General features: G+C 33.0%; 1 protein-coding gene across 4 annotated transcripts in view; it reads right to left on the reverse strand.

Moving 5' to 3' along the window:
- The window catches only part of VRK2 (VRK serine/threonine kinase 2), a 112,950-nt gene that overhangs the window by 22,607 nt on the left and 77,093 nt on the right, over positions 1-13,250 (reverse strand). For all 4 annotated transcript variants that reach the window (XM_003830852.5, XM_008956273.5, XM_024927598.4 and 1 more), the window contains exons 9-10: positions 5,046-5,166; positions 2,094-2,152 (exon numbers count right to left, since the gene is read on the reverse strand). In XM_003830852.5, the coding sequence (XP_003830900.2) occupies positions 2,094-2,152; positions 5,046-5,166 (180 nt within the window). The remainder of the gene's footprint in view (positions 1-2,093; positions 2,153-5,045; positions 5,167-13,250) is intronic.

Below are 13,250 nucleotides of genomic sequence, written 5' to 3' on the forward strand. Positions count from 1 at the left end.
TATATATATATCATATATGATATATATTATATATATGATATATATACACCATATATGATATATATACATATATATGATATATAATATATATGATACATATATTATATATGATATATATACACATATATGATATATAATATATATGATATATACACATATATGATATATAATATATATGATATATACACATATATGAGATATAATATATGATATATACACATATATGAGATATATATGATATACATACACATATATGAGATATTACATATCATATGTATACACATATATATGATATATTATATATGATATATATACACATATATATGATATATAATATATATGATATATATACACATATATGATATATATAATATATGATATATACACATATGATATATATTATATATGATATATATACCATATATATGATATATATACCATATATATGATATATATACCATATATGATATATATTATATATGATATATATCATATATTATATATATGATATATATATGTTAATGACATCTTCCCATCTCTCTTTCTGTCCAGTTGATTAAAAGATAAACTATACGACTTGGTAAAAGTGCCAATAAGGGCCAGGCGCAGTGGCCCACACCTGTAATCCCAGCACTTTGGGAGGCCAAGGTGGAGGGATCATGAGGTCAGGAGTTCGAGACCAGGCCTGGCCAATATGGTGAAACCCTGTCTCTACTAAAAATACAAAAAGTAGCTGGGCATCTTGGCACGTGTCTGTAGTCACAGCTACTTGGGAGGCTGAGGCAGAAGAATCGCTTGAACCCGGGAAGGCGAGGTTGCACTGAGCCGAGATCGTGCCACTGCACTCCAGCCTGGGTGACAGAGCGAGACTCTGTCTCAAAAAAAAAAAAAAAAATGCCATTAAGAATATTAGCCATAAAGGAGTACTGCCATTTTGACCAAGTTATTGACAATTATGAAAACAAAAATTTCATCTTGCAACCCATTCCCACAATGAGGATCTCTCCTGTGTGGCTCCCTCAATCTGATGAAAAGTACTAGAGAAAGGGCAAAACAAAAGACTCATGTGTGGATAGGCTTATTGGACTTGCAAATGGAGAGGGGAAGTAGAACTGGCTTATTCTTTCCTTTCCTCCACAAATGAAAATTTTGGTTTCCAGTGAAAGAAAGGCTGTGAATATAAGTTTAAGATGAGTTAACTCTCTAATTCTCAACCAGATGGAAACAGATGCTATTAGACCTTAGCTAGAGAGGTCAGTGTACATATCTACTTTCAGAAGTCAGCTCAAAGCTAACTTTGAGATTGTCCAGTGTAAACAGAAAACAAGATTCACTCTGATTATCTATCTCTGAAAAAAAGCAAGACTGATAGTGGGCACTGGCTTTTTCGTATAAGACAGTCTAACTCAATTGTTAAATTAGTGTTGAATAACATGTTGTGTATGCACATAAAATGACAGGAATGTGGGTAATTACTAGTTGACATGCTATTTTATACAATATGTATTGATAACATTGTCAATTAAAAATTCCATTGTATACTAACTTGAAAATATGAAAATATGAAATATACCTCCAAATCCCAAAATCATATGCCTTTGCTAATAAAAATTTTTTTTTGCTGGCAGTTCAGTCAGCATAATTCTGGTCTAAACAGCATTCAGTGTTTAATGATTTGGTTTTTTAAATGACTGATGAAAAGTAGTTTTTCCTTAGGTCAACTTTATCTTCTTTCAATAATATATAGAGTAACAAAACCAGGAAGTCTTAACTCTAGAAATACCAGATACGGTTGACTATTAAGCCTGTGCATGATTCTCAAAATAGAGATCTTAAAAAAAAAAAAAAAAAGCACTAAGCAGAACCTAGAATTTTCCACCTCAATATCTTCTTTTGAGGTTTTTTGTGTTCTAATGTTAAAGATGATTTAAACATTGTGTTCTTTAGCAACTTATTTGCAACATGAAGAGTTCCCTCCTTCCCACCCTGATGGGAATAGGAGCAAGTGGGTTAAGCAAAAGCTACCAAACGAGAACGACAAATGTGGCAACCTGTAAATCGTAAGAGAAGGTTGAAGTTATTATTTGACTTACAGCAACTGCTTCCAGAAGGAGCCCATTTAAGCACTGACTGGGGGAGCTCGTCCAACAGACTAAAACAAAATAAGGTAATGCACAATGAACATGTTTTCAACCCTGTGATTATTTTGACTAGAAAACAAAACACTCTATGTGTTGGTAGGTCACCAAAATTGTGACTTTCAATGCTTTTTTTTTTTTTGTCACCCAACTATAATGGATAGGAAAGTAAGCAGAAGTAGAGGAGAACCCTCAATGCCCGCAAACTAATTTTATATCAATAACCTAGACTAACGTAGGGGCAGAAAGGTGTGATCTCTTTTCTCACCCACCATAAGGGTTGCAGCCAACATTCCTATAACAAAAGACCAGTTAACAGGAGAAAGTGTAACAAATTTATTTAATTAAAGTTTTATATGACACGACTTGAGAAATGAAGACCAAAGACCCAAGGAAGTCTATCTTTATGCTTAGGTTTGATGAAGAATAGACAGCTGTGTAGGAATGTGACTGGACAAAAGGGTATGTTCTAATGGTACTGAACTGGGGCGGGGGGATCCAGCAAAGCCTGTCCATATTCTTGATGTGTGTAGCATTTATTCCTCCTGGGGATGGGGCAGGACCCCTTTGGAATGAGGGTCTTAAAGGGAGAAGGGAGAGGGTGACCTTCCTAAGTTTAATGCCTTGCTTGGGGTACAGGGGTTCTAGTTTCTATAACCCGCTTTGGGGGGTTTCTATGACTCTCTTCTTGGGAGGAGAAGGGATGGGAGACAAGAGGGCAGGAGAAGGTCAGAGTGAGACTTGGCTTCTGAGGTGGCTTCTGGGGCCATCCAGTCTCTTTCAGTTCAAAGGTCTCAGCGTGCCAAAGCACCACACTTTGGGGTATTGCTCTCTGGGCCCCAATACTAAACAAGATGGAATTACAGGAATTATAATATAAATGCTTTAACTCAAAGTTTATGTATGCAGAAACACAGAAGTAGTAATATTTACCATGATTTTTTTTCTCGAAAACAACAATAAAAAATTCATGCAAACATTGTATCTAAGTATATATGTGCATTGTTCTCCACTGGGCAATATTTTATGCTGTCCCATGATTAAACAGGTTTGTGGGATGCTCAACTGGTAAGTATAATGCAAATATTCCAAAATCTAAAAATATCTGAAATCTGCAACACTTCTGGTCCCAAGCATTTCAAGTAAGGAATACACAACCTATAAAAACATTCAACTAAAATTATTTACATGTGTGAGTGAGTCACCACCTCTGGCATAGGCAGAGTAGCAACAATACACACATTGATCCAGCAGCATGCTATGTCAGGAAAATAAAAGGCATAAGGGAGATACAGTGTCTTGGCTGAATATACAATCACGCCCTTATGGGGAATTTCAGTGTCATACCTTCTCAGCAAGTTGAATAAATTATGATTATGTATTATGTACTATAATAAGTTTGAAAATGTCTATGGTTTATCTGAATTATAAACTTCATAATATGATATTAGCTTTACTAGTCTATAGGTTTACATTATTAATCAAGTCAAAATGAAGGTACTGACATATGTAAGAGTCCCCAAAATGTAAACAGAAGTTATGCTTGATTTATTAGCATTATACATGTAAAATAATAATTTTACATGACATCCTATTATAAATATGCATAAGCAGGTATATTCATTATAGATACCTACAATGAATGTATCTATATATGCATATTGATAAAAAGTTAAAGCAAGTCATATTAGTCTTATCAAAAAAACAAATATATAATCATTAGAATTAAAATGTTAGTTTTTTAAAATAGCATCATTACTTTATTACAGTATTCTAATTAGGTAAACTAGTTGGAAAATTAAATACAAAAACTGTTTATACATCACTGTGTTTTGACTTGACCCATATTTTGAAATGTTACATGAAAGTTAATATGGACACATCAATCACTGCAGTAAATAACTGATTTAGTTCTAATATAGATTTATATAAATGTTTTAGTTTTGGGTAAGGGACTAGGATGATCAAAATTCTGAGTGGAGAAATGTTTCATATATGTCAGTATTTACAAATGTAATATGTATTTTTCTGAATCTGCAGGCTAATCTTTCTCAGTATTAAGAACTGATGCCACACTGAATTTAAAGATAGATTTCTATGAATCAGCTAATTTTCCCCTGGCTTTGTACTCTTCTGTTGTGATTGTCCTACTTAAAACTTAGCTTAGCTGCTGCTTTTGCTACCTGTGGATAACTACTGTTGAGCATATCTTGGTATATAATGAAAAACTGGCTATTCTGTGCTCTATGCAATTGACTTTTTCTTAGGCCTGATCAGTGAGAGAATTGTAAAACAGTAACATAACACACCCTGTTCTTAGTCTGACCTAATTTTTATGCTAGCCGAATCCAGGTAATAAAAACTGAATGTAGAATATTAAAAATGTTTATCTGGCTACAAGATTATCTCATATAAATAGCTCATGTAAAAATTTTGTTTCTTAAGAAAGAAAACATACTTCCTCCAAGACAGAAATAAGAGGTATGTTGCTCTCACTTGAAAAATATAAGCCCTATTTGTCCCATTTCACAGTGCTGTTTTACACAGTTAATATCAATCGTACCAAGCTCAGACTACTTCAACATACTTGTACAATGCTAATTTGAAAATATTCTTCCTTGAAAACACTACCACCTAGAATCTAAGCTTTGGAAATACCATGTAAAAGAACAGATATTTCACTTTATATTTTGCACTGTAATTCAAGTACATGTCTTTTTACAATGTTATCTTAATGGATTTTATGTGTTAGTTGTTTGGTTTTTTTAAAACATATTTTTCAAACTAAAGAAATTTGCTTTGGTTGTCATGTTGGGTGAATGCCAATCGTCTCTGTGTTGTTAGCTCCCTTTAATGTATCCCTTCAGACCTGGTGCAGTACATGATGAAATACTTGAAAATTTGTACTTTGTTTTAGCAGTCTGCACAGCCACAGGGTCCTTCAGGTTCTGTTCCCAGGGAAGTTTCCCACACAACCACCGCAGCATGCAGTAGCCGAGGATCTCAACGTCACTTCGTCTGGACAAGGCTATAGGAGTAAGCATTAGAGAGAAAGATAAGGGATAAGCAAGTCCTTGAGAAATGGAGAAATCTTTGGTTGAACTACTACTGATGAAATATGAAAAAGCCAAATAGGCAAAATGTTTTATTTGTTCAGCTGGAATAAAACTTAAACGCCCAAGCATTTGGCCCCAGTCCACAGACAGGCAGTGACTGGTTGCTGTTGAAAGTAAGGGTCAGTTTCCTCACCTCCTCCAACTTCATCTTTCCTTAGTCTGGCCTGTCACATGAACTTGATCCCCATGGCCTCTGACATGATCCAGACAACCCATAACCCAGCACCAACACTTTCTCAAAGAGCCAAGCAGTAAAACAAAGAAATAAATGTCTGCAGCTAAATTACTAACATATGTTCCAGGAAGTCCATAGGGTCTGCATTGGTCATGCAGAGACCCTCTGAGTGCAGACTAAACACTGATGGCCTTTCCTGTTCCACTCACACTAGCAGCACTTGAAGTTGGAAGAATATGACAAAACTGCCATCTAGTGTGCAGTATTAAAAAAAGGGTCTTTCTGAAGATTTTTCAATCACATGAAAATACAATAAAAATATATCTACTGCTTTGGATACAGGGTTCTACAATTTTACAAATATTATTTTTAGACATAAGTAGCAGCAAGCTAAAATTCTGGTCCCATATCTATATAAAAGGGAGGCAATGGTATCAGAGGCTGGGGGGAGAGCCAAATAGAGGCCTTCAAAATTTAGAATAAGATGCCTTTTCCTAAAAAGTACATTAAAAGCACATTTTCAGGCCCTTGTATCATTTTATATCAAGCTATTAAATGCTGTAGTCTAATTTCATAATTTATATATATTTATAAGTACCTTATATAAGAAGATGGACAATGAAACCTAGGAAATGTATGAAATATAACTGATACATATTAACAAACCACTGAAATAATTATTAAAACATCAGCAAATACCTGTAAAATAAACTCATTTTTGTAGTCATTCAAAATTGTTATAAAACAATAGGCTGGTATTTACATTTCTGTCATTACTCGAATGTTCATCTGTGTAGGGATATATAATCTCCTAAGAGCAGTAAGTGGCTGTTAAACCTGCTATAAACAGGTATCCTATTTTATTATCTTTCATGAAATAAACACTGAAAAGTTACTCAGTGAACTTAGTTTTTAATTTAAAAAGTCATCTACTAAGAACAATGAAGCCAACACATCGTAACTACTTTTGGTTACCATGTATAAGTTATTATAAAAGCAGAAGACATGATTAGCTCTTACACTCTAACTGCTATTAGCGTATTGGATTATTAAAGGCCCTTCAATCTAGCAGAATGCTACAGTCCCATGGGTGCCATTTACTTTCTGCACAAGCTTCAACAATGTCCTAATGCAAGACTTGGCTCTCATATTAAAATAAAAACACAATCTCTACCACAGTGTTCTGTAGTGATTTCTTCAGTAATAAATCTCCCATTAATAATGGAATGGTTCCACTTGTACAGATGTGTTCACAAGTCTCCTTTCTATTATGGCAATTCCTGATTACCATCACTTAAAAAATCTCATATCCTCTAATTTTCAAAAAATGATATTCTGGCACAGTGTTTGGATGATATAAGCTACACACAAGCGGCCCTTTGAGGAAAAATAATCAGAATTAAAATAGATTGAACCTTCCTAGCCATTTCCCCCTACCCCCCAATTGAGGGATTAATTGATATGAAGCTGTAAGTAATGACAAGTCATTTAGATTTCTGAAGCCAATCTTTCATAAACTGGTCTTCATTTGAAATAGCCCTTTGAGAGTTAACTTTACTTCACTATTATAGTTTGGTCTTACCTAATTAAAATACATTATCACATTTTTCAATCTTTTATTTTCTTTTTTGCACATAGGTATTAATAACTACGGTTAGGTGAATGTTTTGCCACTGTTTCTGATAAGTCCTACATAAATGCATGCAGTGATAAAAAGAACACCCAATAGTCACCCTTTCCTTTCCCCCCACTGAAGAGTGACTAAAAATGTTTCTGACTACATACATATACCTGAAATTCCCTCTCAGAAAAACAAATTGAAAAGTTTGAATGTTTAGTGAAGTTAAAATCTTAGACTTTGCCAATGATTGTCTTCTTTCCATCTACTGTACACAGAGGAGTAATTTTAATACCTGTTAAATTAATTAAAAACAAATGTTCTAGATGACAATATTAAAATCTATGTATGCAAGTATAGTTTACACAAAGAACTGTTTATAGTCTGAGACTATTAATGTCTAACTATAAAAAATTTTTTTTAATTTGAAAGTTGCTTCTTTAATTATACAATTTTCAAATTCATTTTAAAACATATTAAGTGAAGCAGTAAATAGAGCTCTGGACTAGGAATGAGATCCAATTCTATCCCTGCCACTAATATTTTACATTTTCAGCTCTAAAATCAGATGATACTGTGCAATATATTTCTTTTTAATATATTTTCATTCATTTGAATAGAAAATACGTTATGCACTGTTTTGTTTCTGAGTCATGTATTTGCACAATTTATTGTAATACATAGGGTTCTTCAGTGGCATTTGGTAATTAATGTAATTATGGACAGTATATTTTCATGCAGATGTCCTAAAATGAAGTGTTTACTTATTATTGCTTGGAACTGTAATGAGATTTAGTTTAGATTTCTAAACTTTCTCAAGTTAGTTTCTAAATATTATTAATAGCATCTAACTTATATTGAGCTTACCAATATGCAGTAATATACATCACTCTTTTTGTTGAAAGCCTGTGGTATTCTCAAATGTTCTACATTTCTAAATTATAAAGTATTGCCAAAGTAAAAACAATTAGAAAGAAATAGGCACAGGTGAGGATTTAAATTCTATTTAACTAGAAAGAAAATTTTAGAAATGGCTGATAGTAGAACGCATAATTAAAATAAAAACAATTGATGTGATTTATGGAGAGCCGCTACTATGCCTGGCACTCTACCTGCTTTTTATTATTTCATCTCATCTTTCAAACAATTTGAAGTAAGTATTAGCCCTACTGACAAGTAACAATATGGAGTCTCAGAGAGGTTAAATAATTTGGTCAATATCACAGAGCAAAAATTAATGGAGCTCAGCACTGAAATCCAAGTCTTTCAAAAACCAAAGCCCGTGCTCAATCTCGCAATTACTTTGTTGCCAGGCGCCGTGGCTCATACCTGTAATCCCAGTATTTTGGGAGGCTGAGGTGGGCAGATCACCTGAGGTCAAGAGTTTAAGACCAGCCCGGCCAACATGGCGAAACCCCGTCTCTACTAAAAATACAAAAATTAGCGGGGCTTTGTGGCACACACCTGTAATCCCAGCTACTCAGGAGGCAGAGGCAGGAGAATTGCTTGAACCCAGGAAGTGGAGGTTGTGGTGAGCCGAGATAGCACCACTGTCCTCCAGCCTGGGCAACAGAGCGAGACTCCATCTCAGAAAAAAAAATAATAATTACTTTGCCTCCATCATTAGTTTTAATACCATTCAAACAACATTACACACAGGACTTCCATAGTGAGGAAGGTATTTGAAGCAGGCATTTAAACTTAAAGCACCAAGACATACTGACACAAAAATAGTTGTTTTGGCAAGGAATAAATGAGTGGAAGATCTGGATATCTAAGCTGCAGCACTGACCAAATTTTTCATGTTACTATCCTTTCATGAAACTATTTCTTTCAAGTTATTTCATTCCAATAAAGAAGGATCTTTAGTTAAAATATTTAATTATAAAGTGACAAACGGTCCCTCTAAACTGGTATAAGAACAACAGATAAGTTATCTTAGCGAACTAGTCCTTGGTTTAAAGACAAACTGGAATAAAATTAACTAGCCCAATTCACAAAATGGACTGAAAGAGGAATTGGGAGAAAAAGAAAAGTCTAAGTATTAATTCTAAGATTTATCTCCCTGTTTGCCTAAAGCGTTTTCTGTTTATTTCTTATACTGAGTAACATTATGGAGTATGAAGAAAAACAGGGTTCGGTAGGAAATAATAAAGTGAACTTGAAAATTTCTGCATCAAGCAGAGTTCAAATGCCCAAAATATTAATATGTGTGCTCAGAAAGACAATAAGAAAGCAGAAAACATCTGAATAAGATGCTCACCTGACAAAGTGAATGGTGACTATCTGCAGAACAAATTTAAAGTTTATTCTTAGTTTTCCAACTGGTAACCTATGTAATTCAGTATTTTGTCAATTCTGATGTATAAAGATCCAGAATATTTTATGGTGACCATGACTTACTGCAATTTCAAAAAGGATATCAGGAAATATTAGGATGCAATGTGTCATATTTCAGATAAAATATTAAACCCAGGCCTCTCTTATTTTTTCAGTACCTTTTAAATTAAGGCCTAGTTTTGTGTGTGTGAAACTTAGGAAAAGTCATTCAATAGGGCAAATGTATCTTAGACTTGGCCAATGTAAGTATTCTTAACCCAATGAAAAGGCCAAGACATAAGTATTGCGTAAACCATGTCATTTCCCCAAGTTTGGTAGCACGAAAATACATTCTCAGTTTATTTCACATATATTTTGTAAGTTGGAGTGCTAGATTAGAGTGAAATGAAACCATGAAAGAAATAACACAAGACTTGGATTTCACATACCGTAGCAATTGGCAAAAATTAAAAAAAAGTATGCAATATATTTATTTCTTTGATACTAAACATATTAGATAAACAAATGGACATTTAAAATACAATTTAGATATCATATTTTATGGTCATCAAAGATGTCAAATTAAGATAGGTATTACAGACTCAATGCACAGGTCTGAAGTATTTAAAAAAGCTCAATATGTTAAATGCAGTATATCTCTAGAGAAATTAGGTATTGACTGCATGCCTCAGTGAGTAGAAAAATCTACAAAAATCTATACCACACATTGATTCAAATATTGCTTTTTAACATTACTAAGAATGTAACCAATTTTAAAATACTATATTTGACACAAATATAATTCTCTTTAATTATCAGACAATAAGCCCAAAATATGTCAGTGTTTATACATGTTAGTTTTTATAAAGAATAAAAAAATTATAGAAGAAATAAGCCCAACATATATTACTCTAATTTTATACTAAATGATGCACTTTAGCCACTTACAAAATACCTGTAGGTCACACAAGAGAATTGAGTTTGGAAGAATAAACACAATTTTTAAAAAAACATACAGATATGCAGATGTACAGGAGTTCTAGGAATAGTTATCCATCCATTCATCCATCTGTCCATCCATCACGATACATCTCCATGCATATCTTTTGGTAATAACATAATAGCTAATTTTTTTCCCTTTCAACTACCCTCCTTTTATGTAAATTTGAATTAGAAAATGCTTAGATGTAATGACTGAATGGCAGCTTATACAAGTTCCTTCATTATAAAAACTCAATCCATAGAAAAATGAGATTTAGCTTGAGTTTTTAAATAACCTGCTACAAAAACTAGCACAGAACAGACAGTCTGATCAGGCTAATAGCAGTCTCTATTGAGTGGCTAACTCATAAGTCAGTTTTACATTGAAGCTTGAGTATTTCTCTTCAGGTCTCTTGTCCTGACCAAGAAATAGACCTGGCACTTGGCAAATGCTCTGGCACCTAGAAGTTCTATATCCTAGTGACTTTTTTTTTTTTTTTTGCTTTTTGTACTTTATTTTGCACTATTTTTCCTCAGTATTTGATCTCATAGTTGGACTGAAAAAAAGATTTTTCTGAGATTACATAGTGGCTGTACTGAAAGTAAACACATGAATATTTATGAATCTGACCTGCATTTTCCTATAGGCTTTATGGCATTGTTTATTCTGGTTTCTAGATATGGCTAAATGATTATTTATTTTCTAATAAAATCCTCGACTGAAATGTTTTGCTTTGGAAAATTAAATGTAAAACATAGGAGTGAACAGTATTCAGACATTTGAGGATGTCATACATTCCATTTTATATCCCAGACTAAAACTTCACATTAAAATGTCAGCAAATATATATGTGGGTGTATATATCTATATATGTGTGTATATATGTGTACATATGTGCACATATATGTAATGTGTATATCTATATTTATATATGTATGTATATAATATATATGTATAGATATACATATAATATATATGTATATCTATGCATATATATATCAATATGCCTAGAATTTTAGTGTAAATCCTATTTAAAATGCTTTAAGGAAATCTACTATTTTATAAGACTCTGGTAAAACCTTTGATAAAAATGAATGTTCATTCTATCATATAACTTTTCAGCAAATCCCAAAAATATTTAACGTAGGTTCTTCCCTGAATATACCTCCCCCAGGGATGTAATACCATCTTTCTGTGATCATTCTCAGTTCAGTCTTCTCCCCAAAGACCGAGGGTGGTGAAATCTTACCAACATATTCAACATGTATTAAGATTTTAGAATAAAAAATATAAGTAGACTAAAAAATAAAAATGTGTTCAAATCTTTCAAGAAGACAACACAATGAAAACGACACCCTAAACAATGAAATTAATTGAATAGGTCTTTCAGATTTACCACAGTCCAAACACTGACCATACCAACACATAAAAACTCTACTTCTCTTTCCACAATCACAGTGATTTCTTAGCAATTCCACTACTCAAAACTAGATCAGAGCAGTTTAGAGCTACCAGTTGAAATAAATGACTCAAACATAAGTTGGTATCATTATTAATATAACTGGACCAATGCTTAAGAACCTGTATGATGAATTTCCAGTTATACCATTATCAAAAAAGTACTTACTGTTTCTAAAAATTCTATTAGGTATAACAGAATAAAATATTTAATTCTTACATTTCTTGAGCATTTAATTCTCATTTCTTAATGTAAGATACGTCCCATATTATCTTTAAATTCTCACTAATTTATTAACAATATGAATACTGAAAAATCACACAACACTACAAAATTTCTTACTGATCATTACTTTTCTAACCAAACTATACTTGAAAAAAAAGTAGTCATTTCTTTTACTTTGATCAGGAATATAAAAGATAATTTCCGTTTCAGAAAATCAAGCCTATGAATCTTTCTGAAAGGAAGAAGTTATACTTGTTTTACTTTTGCATTGGCCTACCTTAAGCTAGTATGGGTTTTAATGCCCTGCAAAATGATCAAGACCCTCTACATTACATGGTCAATGGTCCTTTTAATAGAAAAGGCAATAATATACAGTTGTCTTCACCAACTAAAACTTGTTAGAAGGCATCAGTTTAGGGTAACAGTTCAACAACCATTAAGAAGTGCAAATATCTAATTGTCTTTTAGTAAAAATGTGGTCCTTTCAAAACTGTTTAAAAATTGTTTAGCATATTTGAAAATACTTTTATAAACAAAGTTTACAAAGAATATAATTTTGAAAGCCAAAGTTTTTCAATAATCACCATTTTTTCACTAGCATAACATTAGAATTGACTTTTTGTCTTGCTGACAGAGCAACTAAGAAAGTACAGTTGCATTGACCATATTGATTGTGAACAAAGCAACCATCAGTGGGACTTGGCACCATATATTTTCAATATTGACCTCCTACTTCCTTTTCCATGGCTTTCTGGGTCGGCTATTGGATTTGGACTGCAGTGTAATAAACAGCTAAGGTTTAATTAATGGTAAATGAATACAAGACATAGGTTATGACTTTAACTAATTAGGGAATTGTTGAATTAAGTCTGCCTTGGAATGCAAGGCAGTACAATCAATATCCAATAAAAGGACTATGTATGTAATTTACCTGCAAATGTGTTTCCAATACCATCAAAGTGAGTTTAAATAAGTAAGATATATGAAAGGCGACTGGGAGAGATTTCCACAAATTAACACTTTATGGTTTCAGAAAAAATAACCTTACTGCTGAGAGATGTATCTTCTAAAGCTTTGGTAAAGGTACAATGGAAAAACAGGAATAATTGTTCATATGTGCAACTTTTTTTTTTTTTTTTCTGAGGGGTCTTGCTCTGTCGCCCAGGTTGGGGAGCAGTGGTGTGATTATGACTCACTGCAGCCTCAACCTCCTTGGCT

Source organism: Pan paniscus, chromosome 12, assembly GCF_029289425.2.
Source record: "Pan paniscus chromosome 12, NHGRI_mPanPan1-v2.0_pri, whole genome shotgun sequence".
Classification (NCBI taxonomy): domain Eukaryota; kingdom Metazoa; phylum Chordata; class Mammalia; order Primates; family Hominidae; genus Pan; species Pan paniscus.